A 24803-nucleotide genomic window follows, 5' to 3' on the forward strand; every position below is an offset into this window, starting at 1 on the left:
AATTAAAAAGCTCTCAGTGTAACAGTTTAGCTCCACGCCTTCCTTTTTGTAGTAGTTGTTTTCATCCTGTCACTAAAAGTATCATGTCATTCCAGATCCTGCTTCCTATCTCGTCAATCCAACTCCCCTCACCTGCCTCTGATCACTCCCTCGTTAGTCCCTCATTACCTTCACCTGGTCCTCACGCCCTTCTCACCTGCAGCCCATCCCCTCATTAGTCCCTCACTATTTAGCTCCCTCACTTCCACTTGTCCTCTGCCAGGTTGTCTTGTGTTTTCTTGCCAGGTTCTCCAGTGTTATTAGTGTATATTCCTGACCTGCCTGTTCTGACCCTGCCTGCCTGACCTCTGATTCTCTGTCATGCCCCTTTTTGGACTTGTTTGCTTCTTTGACTGATCTCCCGGTTTTGACCCAGCCTGTTTTAAACCAAAGACAGTCATCTTTGTTACTCCGGTCTGAGTCGTGCTTTTGGGTCCACTCTAATAGCACCGTGACACTCAGAGGTGGTTGAGTCACTGGAAAGCACAGAACCTTGTGTCTCAGTCAGAGACTCATTGCCACATGTTCAGGGCATCATCAGGAGCTGCGGCAACGTGAAGCTGTTTACACAGCGGTATATGAAACAGTCAATGATAAAGTAAACCACATTTTCATTATCAATCCAAATGCTTCGTCGAAGCACATCTGTAACCCTAACCCCTAAAGATGTTGACAAGACCTGGTAATAAGCCCCAAATGAATTAGTTCTGCCCAAAATTATGGCGTTTTATGAATATTGATATTGATAGATAGAGCATAACATTTCAAGATGAATCATGTCATCTCTAAATCCACACGAGATGAACTGGAACATGAACTCAAGACATTGTCGAGAGTGCTTTAAGTCTTTAAACTTTCCCGTTACACTCTTATCTTGTCTTGATTGGTATAAATAACTCTGCTGTGCTTCAGTGAACGGCTCACAGCTGTAGGACAGATGTGTGGCACTTCTGTGTCCACCTCACCACTTGGAATAATAACGTCCACGTCTTAAGGCCAGTTAGAACACAATGAAACAAAATGCAGACATTTCCCTGCAGATATATATATATATATATATATATATATATATATATATATATATACGGCAGCTATTTCAGATAAACAAAAACAATTGTTTAAGAGGATAATATAATCTTGCAGCAGAAAGCGGGAGAAGGGTTGCCCGGGGCAGAAAGAGGACTGAATCAGCAATTTAATGTTGAGGTGAATTTTGAAACTAAAAGTTTAAAATGTTTAAGAGATTATTTCTCAGGGAAGCAAGATCGAATTATCTTTTTTGTCTCTCTGTGTTTATCCATACATTCATATGGGGTTCATTTGATCTCTCTCACTGTGTGGGTGTGTATGTGTGTGTGTGTGTGTGTGTCTCAAGGGAGAGAGAGTTTGGGAAATTGATTCATAGCTGTGCCTCTCTGAGCCTGTAGAGCTGACCCAAGACTTGATTAGCTGTCACCAACATCGCAGTATCATCGGTTTCTGTTCGCATGACACACAAAGTTCTCCTCTGCATCTGTTCTCCTTCCGTAGGGCTTAACCAACTGACTTACTGTACTTTTAAAATAAAAGGTGAACCTTCATATTTTAATTTTCAAAAGATACATTGTTATTTGTTTAGTCCAATTATAAGATTAGTCTTTTTAGGAATACATATAGTAATACTAATTTCTTACTAAATGAGACATGTGTTCTCATGAGGGCTGTGTCCAATAATACCAGGCTGTTTCCAGTCAGATAAGGAAGATCAGAAATCAGAATAAACAATAAAGTTAGAGGAAGAAGTACTGGAGAGGACACAAGAGTGTCCTCGTTGTTTCATTGTTCATTTTGACAATTTATGTCAAACTGGACTTTTCACAGGCATTTGTCTTTGTCAACAACAACAACAAATTATACACTAAATTGATGTGAAAAAAGTTTCTTTTTCACATCAATCTTAACAAAATAAAACAATAGTTTTCACTCACAGGAAGTCCTTGATCTCCTTGGGACCCCGTTGACCCACTAGGTCCTAGAGCTCCTGGTCCTCCTGGGCCTCCCTGAGAGAAAGACAAGTAGTAAAAGAAAGAGAGGGAGAAGAAGAAAGGTGCCAGGAAGCAAACGTCAGGCTCATGTAGGGTGATCTGACGGACAAAGGAATGTTAGAAAAATGAGAAAATAGACACTTACAACAGGTCCAGAAGGCCCTTGTCGTCCCTGTGGTCCATTATTACCTGGCAGACCCTGAGAGACGCGGATCAAAATGCTCAGTTTATTAATAATTAGCTGCATTCTCAGTAAGACTGTTACTTTCTACTACATTTAACATCCAGGCGACGGATGGTAACCAGACTCGGTAGCTGTTGCACCGGCCGAGGTCCAAACTCCAGGTCTGCAAACAAATGCCTCCAATTAAACTTCTATAATTGGTTATACTTTTAGACATATTGTAGAAAACACAGGCGCATTATTTCTGACTGTGAAAAAGTGAACAGTCTTATATTGAAGTGAACAGTCTATATTATAGTTTCCTCAAGGTGTTTAGAACCATCTCCGGCATGGCAATGTCTTCCCCATGATACTGTGGTTTGAGGAGAGCACGTGAATATGAAACTGGAGCTTTTACTTTAGAAGCACATTCATACCAACTGCATTACAATTCTTTATTTGGTCTGGTTTGACATATAATAACATGATATATAATAGCATAATGATGGCTTTGATCAATCTCAATATGTATAGGCCATTTCAACTGAATACATGTTATTAAAACACATTTTCAGATTGTCCTGGAAAACAGCTTAACCTAAGGTTCAGTTAATCCTTCCATTTTAGCTTTGATTTCTGAAGTTACTTTGTGGTCGTTCTTTTAAGGCTGATGCCCTTTCAACATGGACACACTCCTTATATGATATTCAGTCCAACCTGTGTGAGGGGTGAAGCATTTATTTCTGTTCTTTTTTCTTCTTCTCGAATTTCAATGTAACGCAATGTGAATCTAATAACTTATAACATGTGCATGCGCTTCTCTGAAAAGCTGAGCCAGAATGTGACATCAGAAAACTCCTCAGTGGAAGTCACTGGTGCCACACAGTAAACACTCTCCCTGGACAATATTGAAGTCTCACAATGCCTCTCTAATTACTTTGAAATCGTTCCAAATATGCGAATGCACATTTGGAACAAAGATATAATTAAAAAAACATGTTCCACTGGGAAGCAAAGAAACATTGCATGAGGCATTCGGAAGTAGAGTCAGCCTGGTGTAAAACTGTCAGGTTAAAGCAAATGTATAATTTCAAGCTGCAACTGGTTCACGGTGTACAGGAAAGCTCCCGATACCGACTTGTATGTGCATACTTTAATACAAGATTATTTTATTTAAAAGACCTGAACTTGTGACTGAGTTTAGACACAAGTACAATCGTTATGAGAACTGGACCTTCTCAGGCTGTTGCAGTGAATCTTTGGCTTCTATGCTTATTTATTTATAATTATTGTTCAGTACTTTATATATCGCTGTCAAAAGAATAGTGATAACCGACATGGCTGATGCATTGATGGCCTCTTGTGAAATGATTCTATCAGTATTCACTGCGTGCCCATCCCTACTGCTTTCAATGCTTCCACTGAAAGAAAAACAATATTCAGAAATCATGACAGTCATCAAAAGTGCAATGCTTCACTTGTTATGTGTACAGACAAAGCCTTGCTCCATATGTCTACAAGCTGTAGTCAGGTCATCAAATCTTCAGAAATCTCGAGCATGCTGCGGATTCAACTGAAGAAAAGTAATAATCTGTCATTTTTGTGGTTGTTATTGGCAAACCAAAAACAGGCAGCGAGTAAAAAGTCCAGTGTGTATGATTAAGTGTCATCTAGCAGGATAGGTTGCAGCACTCGGGGGCTAACGTTACTGCAGTTTCACACTCATGTTGGAAAAGTACGGTGGCCTTCAGGTAACATAAAAATGTGCAGAGCTTTTCCGATCCAGTGCCGTTGAGGGCGACTGTAGAACCACGGCTGTGCAACATGAAGAGGACCCCTTTGTGGTTATGACTCTTTTTAAGCAAATTAAAACACAACCATTATTTGTTTCAGTTGATTATACACTAAATTAAACATACTTATCAATAACATTTAACATGTCTGCAAACATATCAACTTTAATCCCAAACTGGTCCTTAAAAGGCTTTTCTTGCTGAAGCTTCATGAACTCCAAGTGTATCTGTCAGAAACCCGTTAGCAGAAAATTGTCCTGAAAGAAACCACATGACAAGCCTGAAAACTATGCTCTGAAAACTACCACGAAGGGGATGACTGTCTGGACCTCTGTCAGCCAGCAAAGACACAGCAGATGGATTACTTGTAGAGTCCTTCACCTCGCCAGGAGCAAGTCTAGGACAAAACATTTCTTTTATCATATTAGGTATTTGGATAAAAGCTCTTCTTTCTGCTCGCCGACACATTACGCTCTGGCTGCGATACTATTCTTGTAGGTACAGCCCAGGTTGGTAGTATAAGGTTTAATTTGGCTGTAAACCATGGTTACTATATTTCTACTTAATTGTTTTCTTCAACTAGGATAAGACTTATGGTTTTATAAAGACATCGAACATTTAGATACTAGGAACTGGATGGGTGACTGTGGGTCAGTGGTTAACAGGTCATCTAAAAACACTGTTTCTTTGTGATTGCTAGTAATTGTTTTATTCCTAAAGAATGAATCGAAACAATAGAAACCTCTATGTTATCATGTTTTGCTATGCCTACATGTCTGTTCTAAAACCATATCCAATTGTCCTTTTTCATATCTTACACCTTCCCCTGTAACTAATGATGGTATCAACGAAAATACATGTCTTTAGCTTTTTTTAAATTCAGGATTGTGTTGTCCCATTTAACTCAAAACTAAATACAAATACCTATATTATCTACAGCGCTATATAGTAGATAGAGCTGTAGACAATCTGAGTCATTCCCGCAGTAGAGTAGATACATGCATCACTCTATTATATTGTAAATCTCCCAGAACCACACTGTGTAACGGTAACCTTACGGTGCCTTACCCTCGCTCCTGGGGGGCCGTCTCTACCAGGGGGGCCCGAGCTTCCAGGAACACCCTAAAAACACAAATAAGCAGGCTTCACAACACTGACTGTGGCGCACTTTAGCGACAATTTAAAACTAAGAAAAGTAGCTTTAAACGGCAACTGTGAAGTTTTTTGGATAGCAGTTAAAAATACATGTACGCTTTTCTTTTAGATCAGAACATTGCAGTTTATACCCTGTAATTTTTTACGAGGCATTTCATCTGACAAATTCCAAACAGCATAACAAGGAATGACTTGAAATACATATACACAAGCAGAGGTCAAAACAGATAAGGGTTTGCTGTGTTGCTCAACGATGCTTTGACAGCAGGGGTCATAAAAGTGATTTGTGGAATAACCAGCCTCTGGGTGCAGGACGGTCTCTATATCATCAGGCCACCCTGCTGATCCATCTCTGGCCCCATTTCCACTTCATCCACCTCTCTGCAGCCACACAGCCGATTCCAAAATACAGTCATGGATTAAGTGTTAAGGTTATATATCACTGCACTTCGGTATGAGTGGAGGAGAGCTCATAAAACAGGGCCGTTAACACTGTAAAAGCTCCAACAAATTACAGGCCGGGGTCGCAGAAGACAGGCCTGTTATGATTAACGATGGGCCATTGTTTAGATGTTGGCTGATGTACGTTCTCCCAAGACATTTGTAATAATGTCTCACGCATGTATTTACACACGTGCACACACACACACACACACACACACACACACACACACACACACACACACAGACAGACAGACACACACACACACAGACAGACAGACACACACACACACACACACACACACAGACACACAGACAGACAGACACACACACAGACACACAGACAGAGATAACTGAGCCAGTGCAACAACTTGAAGTTTGAAGAATTGGATAGAAATCTACCTATGTAAACAAAGAATAATCACATTCTTTAAAACTTGATTTAGAAACAAGTTAATCTGCTCAGCAAACTCTATTCAGAATGCATGGGTTTTTCACTTGTTTTGAGAAAATATAAATATATATAGATATTGCTAAGTTATTATAAAACACTTATTATTAACAATTGGTGATGTAAAACACAGCAAGATGTATTAATGTATGTAATTATATTTACATTATTACATTATGTTATCAATAACTCATTAGGACTCATAAGGTGTAACAATTGTTGATGAATACGTGAACAAACATTTATGGTAAAGCGTTTATGGATGCTAAATGGTGAGGTTAAGTTAAAGTGCAATCGGCATGCACAGACACACAGACGCATGAGCAATGAGTGAATGATCAGAATCCAAGTCATTCCTATTCAACACATCAGCTTTGAGATTGCTTTGCCGCAGACACACACACAAACACACCCCCACACACACACACACACACACACACAGCAGTTTGTTTGTTGAGATTAAGTGTACAATGTGGTGGGGGGGGCGTTAAGAGGGGTAATTACATACATCTGCTAAAGATATAGAAGTGACCAAGTTTAAATTATTAATCCTCAATCTATATTCCTCTCAGATATAATTAAAATAGTTCCATGATGACACACACATGCACACACTAAACTGATAAACTGAATGATAGTGAGCACGATGACAGAGATGGACACACACACACAAACACACATTATTTACTATTCATTGCAGCTGTATTTTTCACTGTCGAATTGAAACTGATGACAAGGTTAGATTGTATTTTCTGCAGCGAGAGAGAGAGCGAGAGGGGGGGGGGGGAGGAAGGGAGAGAGATAGCTGAAGAGAGGGAGAAAGAGGGAAAGGGGAAGAAAGAGCGAGTGAGGTAATTGATGCTTTAGAGTTGTGATATTCTCTCTGGTCCCTCGTATATTACAACAGGGCCCTGGAAGCTACAATTTCCCCACTGAGCCATACACACACACACACACACACACACACACACACACACCTCTCTCTGACAAAACACATTAATAGTCGGAAACATGCGGCACGGGGCAGCACTGCCAGCTTTTATTAATAGGACTATGCAGCCGGAGAGAGAGAACTAGATAGTGCTTCATCAGAAAGTTTTGCAGTTCTCTAGGAACTGGTTCAGAGACAAGTTGTTCTCCCCTCAAGGAAAGGGTTATGGCATGTTCCTTTCTTCTATAAATGTGTGAAAATGAAACAGGTGGGGTACAAATTCCAATCAGCGACTGCATCCCAGTCTCATCAACTAACAAGCCTCTTAACAAGAAGAAACTGATAGCAGACATTTCATGAGCCAGTCTAAAGATTAGTGATGAATCACCAGGCACATGATAATCAGCATAACAACAGATTGTATTGACAGCTTGCTCTGTCTAAAACACCTGTCCACAGTACATTTTATTTAGGTTTGTAAAATATTGTCTTATAATTAAGACCCTTTGACACAAACCTTCTTAATAATGTCAGTAATGAACCAGCATTACTGCAGTACAAAGCCACTTGAGTAGACATTAACAAAGATACCCCGCAGAGGATGATCATGATCCTAAAGTAGAGTAAAGAATGAAGTGTGTGTGTGTGTGTATGTGTGTGTGTGTGTAACTGTGTGTGTGTCTGCAGTGCGCTCTGAAGGCAGATCGATGTATCAGCTGGACATGACTCGTGATCGGTTGATGGAAGCAGCGACTGTAACAAGTTGTGCCGCGGTGTGGAAAGAATATAATCGTGGTGCATGAAGGAGCTGTCTCTCAAAACCTAAACGTTTGCACTGTCAGCTCCACATGAAGAGCGTGACTGCAGCTAAATCTGGTTGCAGTGAATTTTAAATGACTTTATCCACTTGTTCTCCGACATGTGTTATCCCTGTACAGATCAGTGTTGTAGCTGTTAAAGGTTAAGGACAACCTTATGAGAGATATTGCGAGACACATCCCCTATTAGCCCAGCATACGATAATATATCACTAAAATGGATATCAACAAAAGCTCTTGCCTGAGTAAGCCAATAATAGTAAACTGAATTGTGCTGTGTGATATAATTTCCCTGTGAACCTATTTTACGTCACAACAATTTATTCTTATGTTACCTTAATGATGCCTTTAATATCTAGTCTCGTGGGAATGTAGTAGCACAGACCCTGAAAGGCTCTACGCTCCCATGGTACGCTCCCACAAATGATTTCACCCGATTAGATTCATTCAATCTATTTGCAGGTGTGTGTGTGTGTGTGTGTGTGTGTGTGTGTGTGTGTGTGTGTGTGGGTGTGGGTGTGTGGGTGAGTTTGGTGATGTTATGTAATTCACAGCACAGCTCTTCCTGGTTTCAACCTGAGCAGGTTCCCAATGAAGCAGAATCACTAACATCTGTGAGGGTGTACAGGGCCATTGAAAGTATGAGGCAGAAGAAAACCCCACTGTGTGTAGCAGCAACACTTTAGTGTTGCAATGTGTCAAGAAAGATATTTCTATAAAACATTTTTTAAATTAATGTCAGAATCTTCCTTCAAAAATGAAAGTTTTTCCTGGTCAGAGTCACTCAATTATTGACTCTGTCCTTGGTGATGTTCAGGGCTCCCAGTAGAACTCCATTAAATTAATTCAGTATTACCTCTGATGGGTTCACTGCCCAATAATGGAGACGCTGTTAATGATTATTACCATCATGATGATTCCATTAAGCCGCTCTGTGCATGTGTTGGTCAGCAACAAAACAGTCACGCACAGACAGACAGACAGACAATCACACCCACGCACACACACACACACACACACACACACACACACACACACACATACACACACCCACACACCACACCTTCATATGCCTCCATCTCTCTAACTCTCCTCTCTAACTCTTTCACACATCCAAACCGTTATTAAGTATACTTATTACAGACATTGTGCTGAACAGCAATATAACTGCATGAAATGAAATTTGAATTAAGATGAAGGCTTTCCTTTTTTGTGAATGCTGTGTATTAATTGCTGGGATTTTGTGCATATAATTTTTAAAAAGCAGAAATAAAAACCACATTGTAGCGCTACATATTTAGTTTTGAATAGTCTATGACTTTGTAGCGTCAAAGAATATTTTGACATAGAAATACAGAATTTCCATGAAAACAGCCTCTGTTGCTCTTGCATGCTTTGACATTTCTACACAAGAGGAAGTGACAGGTAACAAACTAAAATATTTACATACACATAATTCCAAATGAAAAAAGCCTTTGGAGCAACAGTTGCTTGCCTGGTAATTTACAGCGTTACATACTCTAACAAAGAGTTAACAAATATATGTACGGTAAGCTGGTCTAATACATATAGAAAAATAAGTTAGAGAAACGCCTTCATAGGGCAACACTTCTCATTTATGTGAGCCTGCAGGGCCTTAGCACCTCCGTGATAATGGATTTAGGACTCATTTATATTCTTTAGACATACAGCAATTTACACACACACACAATCTGCTGGGTTTGTGATAACCCAATGCTACCCTTTAGTCAAGACAAAAAAGAAGAAGGAGAAATTGAAAAAGAGTTGCCCCCTCCAGGCTTTACTTTGTGATGATGGGAATCATATCAAGCCCCAACATACACGTCACCTCTGCATCGTATTATAATGTAAATGTTGTATGAAATGTTGCTCACCATTTGTCCGGCTGGACCGATCTCTCCCCTCTGTCCCTTTTCCCCAGCAGCACCCTGTAAAACAAACACAGTCATTACATCTCTGCTGGACCAGTGGTGACAATGATAGCTACCAAAGGACTGCAAAAAGCCACATCAGTTATCTTAATACGATGCTGAGCCACAACAAGTTCCCAGAAGAGCTTCAGCGTGCTTTGGACAAGATCTGAGATTTGAGGCATCCGTCAACATTTGTCAGTTTATGGCAGCAAATGGCTGACAGCTCAATACTAAGTCTGTATCTAATTGCACACATTGTGTGACCTCACGAGACAAGTGGGAGTGAAGTGGCAAACAGCATACTTTTGTGACTATTTTTCCATCATAATGTAATGCTGCAAAGTTCACTGGCAATAACATACATTTACATGTTTTACTAGTTTAACTTCTTTCTTCAACATACACACATCCCACCAACAAAGTCAGATTAAACTTGATTTGATGTAATTTACGTTTTATATAGAGTGACTTGAAAAGTGGTTTACAGGTTGGTTATGTGTAATTTAACCCTTGTGTTGCCTTAGGGTCATTTTGACCCGAATCAATATTACACCCTCCCCCCGCCTTTGGGTCATTTTGACCCGATTCAATGTTTCACCCTCCTGTTACCTTTATATTTACGAACATATTTTACCCTTTGGGTTCAATTTGACGCCAGCAATAAAAACCTCCAGAAAATTATTAGAATTAATATTGTTTTCCAAGTTTAAGTGTGAGGCACTTTATGTTTGTTTGTTGACTACCGAAAGAACACCGACATTAAACATTGAATGGGGTCAAATTAATCCTAAAGCGGGGGGAGGGTGTAATATTGATTCGGGTCAAAATGACCCTAAGGCAACACAAGGGTTAAGTGTGGGTTGAATGTCAGCCAACGGATTTGAGATTTAATAAGACAATATTATGATATCTTGTGTTTGTTAATCTCTGCAGCACCACTGAGAGGGTGTTTGTTTTTCCATATTTTCCAAATTATTGTGTATTTATAGCCTCAGAGACCTACAGGCACCGTATGGTAGACAGTGCACTCGAGAATGTTGGTATAAAGTATTCAACGACACCCTGGATATCTATCTGCTATTGCAGAGCGGCACTGTACCGATAAAATTTCTTATTATTATTATAAGAGCCACAGATTTTAGTTTTGAGAGGGAGATAGCTAAATTATCTTTACCGTATCTTAATGTTGAAATAATCAAGTAACTGTTTAACTGTCCCAGATGTGGTGTTATAATGCACATACAAACACAAACAAGCAATGTCTTACCGGGGGTCCCTGAATAGAGAGACCACTGGGGCCCTGAGGACCAGGAGGTCCTGAGGGTCCTAAAGGGCCACGCTCTCCCGCTGGCCCATAAGGTCCCTATTAAAGAACAACACAATGTATTTCAACTTGTATTGTCAACTTTAAAGCAAGATGGAATAAAAAATCCTTTAAGTGCTCAGGATAAATGGAAAAGGGAACATTTTAATCCCAAAACCGCGGAGCAGGCTCCCCTCCAAATGAGCATCATGTGGCGTGACCTCCTCCACGCCTCATCAGCTCATTCATTTCACATCTTCATGAAATGCATTATAACCACTGTAAATTTTTTCAGTAACGACGTGGAACTAAAGTAGCCCTTAAAGCAACAATAAAGTTACATTCTGGATGAAAGGTAACACATATAAACATATTTTAAGGACATGAAAAGATGGGGAAATGGATGTGGGCCCTTATCCTCAAAGGCTGCACCTACTCAAAACATAAAATATCCATCAAGTTAAGAACTACAAACTCTGGTAAAGATCATCACTACATGCTTGGGGGGCTTTTGCTGCCATTGGCTGCTTCCATCATGAGATCTATAACAGGACATAGATTTAGACCCTTGTCCATCCATCTCTAATCAGGTTGGTGTAGTGGCTTATTTGATCCATGTGTACGAGCTGCAGACAGGGTTCCTGCAGCGGGTGTCAGAGGCATTCCTGCAAACCCGTCCTGATTCGCAGCATTCGTAGCTTGTTAGCTCAGCAGCAGGGGCAGCCAAAGTAATCTTCACTCCGGCTGTATTTATTGTTGTATTGTTCAACCTTACCGTAACTGTCTTTCTTATCCATGCAAACAACGAAAATAAACTTTGGATCAAGCATAAATGAATTCAGTGTGTTTGTCTGTGTGTGTGGTATGGGCGATGGCAACAGATGCCTGAAATGTCCCAGTGCTTATACTTTAACAAGTAATGTATCCAGAGTGATTAGTGAGAATGAATAAGAATGGATTTATGGAGGATCTGGTCTCATCCCGCAGAATCATCAGACTATTCAAATACACTTGGCTGCAACCGCAGAGGTACAAATACTGCTGAGCTAAGACAAGCGTGATCTGGCACACTTGTATTATTATACATGTATGCACTGTAGAGTATGTGTGTGTGCCAGCAGGACAGAAAACCAAATATTCCTTTAAAACTAACACATTTACACCCATCAAATACATATGGACCATTTAAAGACTTGCAGTAGTTTGACTTTGTCTTTGTTTCAGTCGTGGGATGTGCTAAGTTTTAAATGAATAGTTTCTATCATTCAACTCTGTCAAAGTGCGACATATGGTTGAGATAAACGAGCCGATTTAGTTGATTGACAGCCCTGCGTGTCTGGGCAGTAGTGGCGATACCCCGGCTGCTTCTTTAACCCTTGTGTTGCCTTAGGGTCATTTTGACCCGAATCAATATTACACCCTCCCCCCGCCTTAGGATTAATTTGACACCATTCAATGTTTAATGTCGGTGTTCTTTCGGTAGTCAACAAACAAACATAAAGTGCCTCACACTTAAACTTGGAAAACAATATTAATTCTAATAATTTTCTGGAGGTTTTAATTGCTGGCGTCAAATTGAACCGAAAGGGTAAAATATGTTAGTAAATATAAAGGTAACAGGAGGGTGAAACATTGAATCGGGTCAAAATGACCCTAAGGCAACACAAGGGTTAAAAAAAGAAGGGCATCAAAACATATCTTCTGAAATCTCAGATTAAATTACAAATATGGGAATTGGCTATTGGTATTGAGAAATGTCCGACAGAATCAGGCGTACTGTCACAGCTAGATGGTTTCTAAGAGTTTGGAATAGATTCCCAAAACAACACATGAGAAGATGCAAACTCTACAATAAATCATTCATTCATAGTTCAATGTTTTTCTGGAAATGAGTCTATTAAGCACAGGATAGTTACAGTGCCAATAAGAGCCTCAAATCTGAGTTCAAAAGGAAGATCCGGGAGCTTGAAAAACTGATGAAGGTTTTTCCAAAAAGACCAATTCTTTCAGTCGAAGGGAGCTTGGATGGGAGGGAGCCTCACATCCTTTCTGTCGGATGGAGGGCCGCTGTTTTAAAAACCCTTTGTTACTTACTCACCACAAACCGTTTTCCATATATTGTTTAATCGGGATGGGACTGTTCTGTCCCTGGAAGTAGAGGTTTGGACCAGCATGTTTAGATTATGAATCAAATGTATAATAAACAAGTCTTATGGCTATAGTCTTGTGGGGTTCCTCATTATTTTCATCGATAAACAGGACAAAGTGTATTCGCTTAGTTTCATACTGACCCCGCCTCTTTTGCCTCATGTAAAGTTTAAACTGATTGTCCATCATGAGGTCCTACAGTTTGAGAAATCCAGTCCGACCAGCCTGTAACTATTGGGGTGCTTCTTCTTCCCCAGTTAGGAACATGCCACTGATTGAGACTACATTACATTAGACGTTATTTAGCTGACACTTTTATCAAAAGCGATTTACAAACATGTTATATTCATACACCACAGACAGGGAACAACTCAGGGTTACATCTCTTGCTTAACCCTTGTGTTGCCTTAGGGTCATTTTGACCCGAATCAATATTACACCCCTCTTCTTTTTTTTTTTTTTTTTTCACAATTTCACCTTCTGTCTCCTTATTATTTTTACTTTATTTATTACCTTGGGTTCAATTTGACGCCAGCAATTAAAATTAAAAAAAATTATTTTATTTTTTATTTTTTAATTTTTAAGTGTTAGTTTGAGTTATGTTTGTGTTTGTTTGTTTGAAACCGATTGAATTATTACACATTAAACATTGAATGGGAAGGGAAGGGCGGGGAGGGTTTATTGGTGTCAATGGTCAAAAGGAAAAATGAAGGGTTAAGGACACATCGACTAGGGCGGGGATTGAACCGCCAACCCCCTGATTGAAAGCAGGACCTACTAACCACTGATCCACAGTCACTACGTGCTGAGAGTTCTCTGAAACTAAGTCCATCTTACTAACCGTCACTCCTGGCTCTCCTCGGTCTCCTCTGGCTCCCCTAATGCCTGGACCGCCCTGAAACACAGGCCAAACACACAGTGTGAATACAAGTGTTTTCAAGTTGTGTGCCTGGATACAGAGTAAAAGACATGCATTTGCAAGAATATGTCTCCCTCAGACTCCCCTTAAAACATGTGAATTTGAATTAATTTAAAAAGTTCTAATAAAAGTGGAAATGCACAGGTCTTTGATATGAATGTATTATGACAATGACGGCCAGAGGCCAACGCTGATCTGTGCAGTGAACTGGCCCTCTGAGCTCTGCACTTCACCACGCTGCATCCGTAAGTTAGTCTGGAGCTGTAAACCTCGGCCTGACCCCAATAGCCAAAAGGTTTATCTAGGGACACACCCACATCTGGTAACCATTAATTCATTTGGGATACTTCCTCTTCCTGTGTTAGCTTAAATAGACCTCCCCTGGGAATGAGGGGGTGACTCGGTAGTTCCTGTCGTTTTCAGCCAGAGGGGGACAGGAGGCATGTTTACAAGAAGGGCGAGGAATATGAGAAGAGACACACAGATGTGGTAAAACCCACCAAACTGTTGACCCAAGACTTGATGGTTTGCTTTACTATTCAGGAGTCATTAGCTCATTCCCCATCAGCACCCATCGACAGTGGAGGGGTGATGTAAAAGATTGTTTAACAGCCAGTATGGAGAAGACAAATGTTTTAAATTCTCTTTTTGGAGTTAAGTTATAGGTAAGGAATAGAACAACAGTACTTTTGATTCATGTTACGAGAACAAAGTATGTAAAATGAATGATAGTGAGCATCAATTCTGCAATTTTCCCGTGCATTTTGCAGGAAACCTGGAAAAAGAATTGAAATTAGCTTTAAACAGCAGCAGAACTTGTATTTGGATTTTTTGATGGGCCTTAAACGGTGATAGAAAAAAGTACATCTCTATTATCATTTAACTTTAATTTAATGCCAAATAGAAAAAAAAAATTTTTTAAACATCACTAGGATTGAACAGCATGGGCATAAATCAACACTAACAAACAGAGATGGCAGGCATAGCGAGTCTCGTTTTCCTTAATGTCAGATTGATTGTTAAGTGATGTTATATTCAGCTGAGTCGGTGCCAAAGCAGGCAGCAAAGATTGCAATTCAGTTGAGGCAATCAATTTTATTTCAAACATGACTCAAAGATTTACAAAACTGAAGAGGTTTGCTGCTGTGCAAGACCAGAGAATACATGCAACTGACAGTGAACACAAAAACTAAAATTACTCTCAGGAAGGAAACAACTGTGTTTTGGTTGGTGAGACTAAGTTTAGAGCAGACTTCTGCTGGAGCCATAATTTAGATTGCCAAAATACAATCTCATCAGTGTAGTTCACATATGCTTTATCATGGGTTTGTCATGAGGTGAGGCTCAGGTGCAGAGAAACAGGACCAGACTCAATGTGAACAACAAAAAACGTTTTACTGAGGCAAAAGTTTACAAAAAAGTTCCAAAAAGTCCAAAAGGGGGCAGGCAGAGAATCAGAGGTCAGGGCAGGCAGGGTCAGAAAAGGCAGGTCAGGAATACACACTAATAACAAGAAAGACAGGATTACAGACAACAATCCAGCAGAAGACAAGGGAATGACTGTCACAACATATAGGCGGGGAAACAGGTGTACGGCATGAGACACTAACGAGACAATGAGTGGCTGATGGCAGGTGCAGGGAATGACGCAATCAAGGACAGGAGTGGCTGAGGGCAGGTGAAGGGAATGAAGCAATCAAGGACAGGGGTGGCTGAGGGCAGGTGAAGGGAATAAAGCAATCAAGGACAGGGGTGGCTGAGGGCAGGTGAAGGGAATAAGACAATCACGGAGACAGAGGAGACACAGAGAAGAAACAGAGGAGACATAGAGGAGACACAGGAGTAACGGAACAGGGCGTTACATGCTTTTAGCTCCAATACTTTTGATCTATGATAGAATTATAGTTTCTTCATCATTTTTAAAATGAGTATTTGCTGTCCAGCTCATTCGCCTTGTAGTTGCCTTCTCATGGCAGCATGCTGTGCCTTTAAATGCTGCATCGGGTATCCCAATGGATCCAGGTATTTATTTGGCTTTCTTCCCACTTCTTGGTTCCTCAGAGGGAGCAAAGCCTCAGCAGCTCAAGCACAAATTATGATACTAAAAGTCTCTTTTTTCATAGTCTGTTAGGATTTTGAAAGTTTGTCTCTCTGTATGAAGCTTGTGTTCCGCGAGGGATACAATACATTTATTATGTTACAACCATTACATTGTGTTAACAAGGGGAATGGTACTGCCTTTCCATTCTTCCTCAAAACCCCACTGAATAAAGTGTGCAGTTTTAGCACCAAAGTGCCTATATTTCACTATTAAATCATCCATCTCTGTCAATATGCTGCAGTTAAAATGTGATTTTAGAAGCCCATTCAATGCCAGCAAGAGAAAGAGACACAGACAGAGAGACATACAGACATTAAGAAAGAGGGTTATAGTGATAGTATGAAAAAAAGAGAAAGAAAAGCCTCAGGCGTGTGGATGAAGTGAAGGTTGAAGAAAAAACCTAGGAAAGAAGAAACAGAAAGACACTAAAGAGATAAAAGCTTTACAGTCCAGCTATTGATCTGGTTGGGAATGAAAGTGAAAGAGAGAAAAGAAGAAAATATATTGAGGTGACACAATTCAATGCACAGCATAGAGTGGAGAAATATAAAGAAAATAAGGATAAGTCTTTACTTTTTTTAAACTTCAAACAAAATGTCCCCCTTGATAACTAGTTTAGAGACAAGTTGAGATAACTTATCATGATAATAACTTTAACATAGCTCAACTGGTAGTTTAAATGCAATACTTGAACCAACGTAACTTGCATTAGAAATTGTGTGGGCACATTATTCATGGCTTAGCGGTCATAATTGCTCATAGTATACTGTATGTTTTCAGTGTGACGGCAGTGAAACGTTAACGAAGAACAGAGACAAAAACAAAAAGAAGTTGAAAACTGGAGGGAGGGCTGTGGCCTGTGGACATAACCCTACACAAGAGTAAGTGGATGTGGCTCGTCGGACAAGGATGACAATTGGGGGATTGCAATCGGCTGTGATGAATGGAATCTCCATATAATTACTTTCTCAAACTATACTGATGTTGATCCACAAAACCCTCCCACGCCTTCATTACCCAAGGGTGGAGACAGAGACAAAGAGAAAGAAAAAGGGAGAAAACAAAGGAGATATAGAGAGGGGCGTAAAGAAGGGTAAAAAGAACGGAAAGTGCAAAGTGGAAGATAGAAAGAAAGAAAAAAGAGAAGAGAAGAATAAGGACAAAATGTCTCAGGCTATAAATGAGCTAATTTACTTGCTCTCCTCTCTCCTCTCTATCATGTTTTACCTGCTATTGCGTGAGAGGAATAAAGCTTCTCCCTCAGCTCATCCCTTCTCTCTCTAACATACTGCCACTCCAATGAAAACGCCAAAGGATTTGTATTAAAGTACCTTCATAAATAAGTGGCCAAGAGACTGAATGGGTATGGATAATAACATACATTGTGTATATACACTGATACGTGTACTTGGAATTTTTTATATGACGCGCCTTTTGTGGTGGTGGACACTGTTGAGATTTGTGTGAATAAATTGTGTTTTCTGTGGTTTTATATTTGCAGATCCGTTTACCCCAAATTCCTCCTTGAGGGAAGATGATTGAACTGAGATAGTTTACATTGATTTATTTTTGTCACATTCAATTGTAAATTCAACAACCAAATATTTACCTTTTTACTCAGAAATGCACCTGCAGTGTCCACGATTGACCGTACAAGCACTTATGGATTAAATACTATCTTTTTAATGAGAGTCTAGACTTTCAAAGTGAATAACATTCATTCATTCTCTGAATGAGAAACTGTGTTCGTGAATGCATTGCGGTATCTATACCATGAATAACAGTATAAGAGATAGAGCAGGTCCACGCTATAAACGACATGGAGTAAAGAAAATCATTATACTAAATTGAGCCAAAGTGTCTGAATAATGTATTAACTTAAAGAATAAATGACAGAATAATAGAACGAGTGGGTACATACAGGGGGTCCGGAAGGTCCTGGAGGTCCTTTGCTCTCCTGGGAGCAGGTACAGGCATGAGGCATGGAGGGGCACTGCTCCTCAACTCTCTGAAAACACACATTAAAACATTGAGTGTACGATGTTTGTATTCAGGCAAGACGTGAGCTCCATCTTTTAAAACTTCACCCACGTTCCCCAACAGGCTCATAGTTCACCTCGAGGCTTAGGATCAGATGTTTGACTTTCCAACTGTCTGAGCTGCTTTTACTTGTGGTGGCAAAGAACAATCAAGGTTTGTTTTATATGCGAGTTGTTTCTAATATACTTGGCCTCTTGTGCATGTGAAAAATGAAAGTCAGTAATTCCATCCAGTACCACCACAAACTACGGCCAAAATATTACCACAACATTAAACCAAAAGATGTCCGACCTTTCTGAATGTCAAAGCTTCTCAAAAATATTGCTTTCATGGCTTCCATCATTCATGAAGAGGAATATCTAGTCACGCGGTGTAGCTGTATGTTGTGTGGGTATGTGTTATGCATGCAGTGTTAATTGATAATTGGTGCTATTATATACAGTATGTGTTTGTCTTTTATGTGTATATATGTGCAAAAAAGACAACATTGGTTTCTATCACATTCATTAAATTACACACCTGACCACATGCACTAATAGAGGTGGCATTTTATTGCCAGAGCAGAAAAACATTAAAGTAATTTAGCTTCAATTCTAGTTTCATTAGAAAGCAATTGATTGTAACCAAACTGATCACTCAAACCATCTGAGGCTGTAATATCAAGCGCCTGAACCGACTGCACACTCAGAGAGGTGAGACAGTCAAACCATTAAAGTGTGTGAGAGAGCACACGCGTGTGTTACATTTCTTACCAATGCCGGCAGCTCGCAACACTTATCTCTGCTGGCCCAGGATGTGCTACAGATGATGTCAAACATCTGGAGCTGGAACTGTAAACACAAACACACACACACACAAACACAAACACACACGCACCAATTCCAATTATACTGCAAATGAAATATTATCAGTTTTATACAAAAAATGCAGAGGTAAAACAGAGGCAACATGGAATATTAACCATGGTATTTTATAATGATGTGGTTTTGTGGTGTTTCTGTGTCGATAGGAAAACAGAAGAGAGACAGATTGGTGCTCTAATGACCTGCTGAACAGCTCTGGGAGATGTGTGAAGTCTGGCTGAGAGCGTCAAAAAACAAAGTGAATGTGAGGGAGGCTCCACTAATCTTAAACTATACTGCAGGCTATATGGGCTCAAATTCAAAGTTCATCATCACGACTGAGGAAACAGCCAGCTGACAGATGTTGTGTTCATTCATTTCATTAGAAGAGCAGTTATTGTATCGACATTTCTAACTATTCAGAAACCCAATGTTTCATTTCCCTAATCTCAAACAAAGGATCTATATCAAATTTACACACAAATACATCACATATAAAACGTGAACTCCGGAGAATTCCAACTCTGACTTAATGACTGTTAAGTGACACAATTATACTCTAAGATAAGACTTCTGTATGGCGCCATGTTGCCAGGTCTGGTCAGGGTTCATATCCATGTAATTGCAAATATAGGACCTCCGTTGGCCTCCGTTAAGAAAGGTGCAGAAGTCCCAAGTTTAACAGTCCCAGTCGACCGTATCTCTATCAAATATTCTATCAAAAAATATACGCGAATAAGATATTTGAATGAAATATTTGAATAAAATATTTGTCATTCCTTAGAATAGAGATCTGCCTTGTAGCTCGTGTGAAACAGTCTTAGAAAACACATTTGGAGAACTCCATACAAACACATTTTGGGGAAATCCATACATGTTTTTTCTTTTTTTCTTCTTTAAGCAATGGATTATTTTGGCCACTCTTTCATAAAAAGGGGTACTTCCAGTGTGGAGGACACCTATCAAATGTCCATGACCAGTAGAAACACTTAATATACAGGTATGCAATCATACCTCTATTCAGTGTGCACTTAACAATTGTGCAGACAAAAAATCATACTGACTGGAGCAGAGTTGTCCCGTCTGCCTCTGGACTGAAGCATCCTTCCGAGGATCTCCACTCCATCTGTGGTAATGTTACCAGCGGCACTCACGGATTTCTCCCCAACCACGGAACAATCTAACACCACCTTCACCGACGTCTTGCTGACGGTCACATGGAGCTGTGTGGAAGAGAGAGAATACGGTGCATCAAATAGAAGGATTTCCAAAACTACAGCTAGATGTGAAAATGTATCTAATTTTAGTTTTGACCCAAACATCTTGAGATTATGGTAAAACACAAACAGCAACAGTTTAAAGAGATACAGATGGACTGATTGCATTATTGTAGCATGTATTTTATCCCATTAGTCAATCTATATTTAGTCTTTATTATCTATCATTATTGCCTTAAATAAGTACCATAACTAACAACTGAATAGATAGGCAATAAAACAGAGCTGTTTAATATTTTAAGTGCAGCTTTTTCACAGGTATTGCATCTGTGATCACCTCTGTTTATCAACAACCACGGGCTACCTTTTCACTGACTAATTAACAATGAAAGCAGGTGGGATTTTTATGAACGCAGGTTAAAAGCATCAAGCACATATATAGGCCCCTTCCACTCAGAGTGCCTGTGAGCTCAAACTGCCTTCTTAGAGGAAACAGAGAGCCGTGAGCTGTGAAATTCAACTGGTCACATGGTTAATGAGCAAAGAGGGAGCTGCTTTCTGGTGAAGGATGTACTAAAACAGACTACTAGCAGCTGTGTGTTTCAACATTATGGGAGGTTTTATATCACTCGTTCTGATCCTCTATAAAAAATATGCATGCACTGCATGTTCAAGGAACATGAAAGCACGAGTGCAGCACACACACACACACACCTCTCGTTCACAGACAGGAACGAGGTGTAGCTGACGTGAAGTTAGACAGTTAGACAAAGTTCATATTAAAGTGCCGGGGCCCATCATTTGGACGGCTTATAATAACTTTCTGTTCTCATCCTCCCTTTTGAAGACTTCACAAGACATAACGTGTGTGTGTGTGTGTGTGTGTGTGTGTGTGTGTGTGTGTGTGTGTGTGTGTGTGCACCTTTGTGATATAAAAGAGGAGGAAAGTCCTCTAAGGTACAGGCATTCTGTCAATATTTTTGGAGCATTTAGTAGTTGGAGTTAAGGGTATTGCCTAAGGTATAAACAAATACGTTTCAGTGTGTGTGTGTGTGTGTGTGTGTGTGTGTGTGTGTGTTTGTTAAAGATGGCAGTCCCTCTCCTTCAAGCTATCTGGTTCCTCCATTTACTCCAACAGTGACTGATTTATTTTCGTCTGGAGGAAGTTTATTTTTGAAAATTGACTGTTGGACCATTCCTCTGTTCTCAAAACTTAAGCTATATAAAATCGTAAAAAGACAGCAAACTGCAGGAAGCATGAGATATCATAAGATGCTAGATCCTTTCAATAAACAGAGGGGGGGGGGTATTCTCACAGGTGAGCATACACCTTGTACACTTTGTTGTTGTTTATGTTTATTGGATAACCGAGAGGATGATAGGAGACAAACCTCATACTTGAGACTTAAAATCTCCCTGTATGTCTGACTTCCTGTGAAGTAAAAAAAACAACCCCAAAAGACCACAAAAATAAGAGGACAAAGTATAAAATAGGTATAGATATAAATATAAGGAGCATAATGTGTTTCACTGTGCTGCTCCTGGATGGCTGGATTACTACAGGTAATAGTGCTGCCAACGCAAGACGAATTAGCCTCTCAGAGATACACGGTGTAATATTTTTAATGCTGCTGCTGTCTTACACATCAACAGAATCTTTTTTGAATATAAAGCACCTCATTTCTTTGCGTCTCTGTCAGCAGTTTTCCTCATCATAATTATTTTTCCTTCTCATTTTTCAGACAAATTACTTATTTTCTAAACCACTGACAGAGACATTATCTGTGTCATGTTGCACATATTCCTCGTAATAATCTTGGATATTGAAGAACAATTCTGTTGCACTTTGAACGCTAAGCTATGACATAATCTTTTCTGAATTTAAATATCAAAACAAGGAAAGAAAAATCACAAATTATTCCTCACACAAAGTTTTAGACAACTTGAACTTTCTTGAATACTTTTATGGTCAGGGCATATTTATCGTTCAACACAGAAGTCATAAGAAAATGAGAACAATAATGTCTGAATGCACATTTGATGGCAGATTCACAGAGATGAAAGAGCAAACTTTATAAAGTGAAGTTTTCAAAGGATCACCATTCTTTTAATGAAATAACAAAGATGAGGGAGGAAGAGAAAAGGTAAAGAAACTGGGGAGAAACATTGAGAAATGAGTTCTAGTATCAACATATTCACATTATCTCTGGGTAACTTTTAAACACAAAGTAAAGAAGTGTCTCTGTTCTGATGATGTCACTGGAAAACTGGCCCGCAGACAAACACACACACACACACCTAAATTGTTATGGCAGTTATTAAACACGCTGTGGGAGATAATGTAAATGTAAATGAAGCTATCAGTATTTCTGCTTACTCAGCAGACATCGACCTGCACTTAAAAATGTGCATGTGCATTATGCATGCTTGAAAGAGTGTGTGTGTGAAAGAGTGTATATGTGAATGGCTGCATGTACAGCTCTATACCTATTCCCCTGATATTTGTGGGAACAACTGAATATATATACACAATATGTATTTAAACAAGACACTTCTACTTGCAATTATAATTACAGGTAATTAGGTTATTGTTGCTTTGAAAGATATAGTAGTTCCGAACTATTTTAATCTTCCATGTTATTCTGATTAAAGTACAGTAATAAATATGCACGTAGAACCGGGTCTTGATCTACACATGTGACACTAACGCGGTAGCCTACTTCTAGATGTCGGTTAAAAATAAACTTGATTTTCAATCATTAAAACAGTTCAGGTGTGTTTGAGTCCTGCCATTCATGAAGTGTCCGTGTAAACAAAGCACCTTGTTCGCTGAGTGGTTACAGAGCAGGCCAGACAACCACAATGTTCCACGTTGGATTCCAGCCTCTGGGCCTTCGTTAAATACCATACTACAGTATCCCTTTCCAATGATTTACAATTTATCTTCACTATTTTTCCTCTGTCTAATTCCTCACACCTAATCAGTCTTCTAAAGCCCAAATACAGATAGACATTTTATTTATGTATTACTGTTGGCCTGCAGTTGAATTCAAGCAAGCTCAAAGAAAACATTTTAAAAGCAACTAAAAAGTGAAAATATTCCAATGCACAGATGTCCGTTTGCAGTGTGTGCATCTATCTGGATTAATCATCGGGATGTTAATCGTCATGAAAACAGATCCGGCCACCATATTACCTCGTCAGCCACGGACCACCATGTCCTCCTCTCTTTCTCTTTCGCAAATAAACACAGTTTCATTCATCCCAAATCTGTTGATTCATAGTTGCTGCTCTTGTTTCTCCACTTCTTCTACTTTCCAAGAAGCTATACCAACATGTATGGAAACAATGATCATGTATTAGTAAATTAACGAGCTGTGAATTTTGAATTTCACTCCGTGAAATATTGTGGAATACTGTAAACTAGAAAGCTCAAGAAGCACTGGTGCAAATGTCCAGAGTGTAAACTGTACAGAGCACAATGACAGCTTTAAGTGCTCTCTTACACATTTATGTGAATCATTTAATCATTTGAGCGATAGATAAAAGGTTTGTATACACTTGTGGAGTATAATATGTCTCTGAGCAATATGTGAGTTGTACTAAAGATCACGCTCACTTCTTCTTTCTCTGTCTACGTCGCTCTGTTTGTCTCTTTATTTTCTTTTTTGTCACAAGCTCACTGTCATTCCAATTTGTTCCTCTGCTCTTTTTTCTCCCTCCTTCACCTGTTTGTGTTTTCAGTGCTTCTCTCAGTTTGTGTGTCTTAGTGTCGGCTTTGCTGAGCACTGAAGGATCCTGCTGAGTATTCCTGCTGTCGCACGAGGCGTCTTCAGATGAAATCCCTTTATAACCGACACGCTCACGCACACGGACGCTCCTCTTATTCACTTGTCATTCTGGGAAGAGGAGGCGAATCCTCTTGCCAGGCGGTCTTCTGCATGTGTTCCCTCTCTCAACATTGTCGTGTTCTCAAGCGGAAAGACATGAAAACAATGAAGAAGACAAAAAGGGGACTGGGAATGATAGACAGCTACTCCCTGACATGTTGGGAACTGAGATACAGAAAGACAGAGAGTTGGTGGGTTGCTGTTGATTTATTTTGCAAGAGTTCCAAGAAACAGCGAGAAAAATATTGTCTTTAGAAGCTTTGCCTGGTCCCCATTCATTTTCCTGTTATGTTTCCATTGATTTGTCACGTTAAATGCATGTTATTCAAATGTCAGAGCAATACATGCCAATGTAAATACACCTCCTGAACAATGTGGTTCATCCAAAGTACACTGATTATTATTTAACCTGTTAAGTTGTTATTATTATTTTGTTTCAGCTCATTTAGATATTTCCTGCCAAAGTGTTTCGCAATGTGAATTTGTCATTCACTCGGCCTGCTGAGGACAAAACAATGCCATTATTTATTCAGTTGACGTATTTTCATCCTGATTTATTTCATAATTTATTTTTCCAAAGAACTCTTTCTCGTC

General features: G+C 39.6%; 1 protein-coding gene across 5 annotated transcripts in view; it reads right to left on the reverse strand.

Annotated features, from left to right (window-relative positions):
• The window catches only part of col14a1a (collagen, type XIV, alpha 1a), an 87418-nt gene that overhangs the window by 10997 nt on the left and 51618 nt on the right, over positions 1 to 24803 (reverse strand). For 4 of the 5 annotated variants that reach the window (XM_056444270.1, XM_056444271.1, XM_056444267.1 and 1 more), the window contains 9 exons: positions 20167 to 20325; positions 19013 to 19090; positions 18142 to 18228; positions 14042 to 14095; positions 11017 to 11112; positions 9711 to 9764; positions 5088 to 5141; positions 2209 to 2262; positions 2007 to 2078 (listed from right to left, as the gene is read on the reverse strand). In XM_056444270.1, coding sequence (XP_056300245.1) covers positions 2007 to 2078; positions 2209 to 2262; positions 5088 to 5141; positions 9711 to 9764; positions 11017 to 11112; positions 14042 to 14095; positions 18142 to 18228; positions 19013 to 19090; positions 20167 to 20325 — 708 coding nt within the window. Of the gene's footprint in view, positions 1 to 2006; positions 2079 to 2208; positions 2263 to 2312; positions 4417 to 5087; positions 5142 to 9710; positions 9765 to 11016; positions 11113 to 14041; positions 14096 to 18141; positions 18229 to 19012; positions 19091 to 20166; positions 20326 to 24803 lie in introns of those variants that run through there. The other variant, XM_056444269.1, reaches the window with a different exon arrangement.

This window comes from Pseudoliparis swirei, chromosome 22 (genome assembly GCF_029220125.1).
Source record: "Pseudoliparis swirei isolate HS2019 ecotype Mariana Trench chromosome 22, NWPU_hadal_v1, whole genome shotgun sequence".
Lineage (NCBI taxonomy): Eukaryota > Metazoa > Chordata > Actinopteri > Perciformes > Liparidae > Pseudoliparis > Pseudoliparis swirei.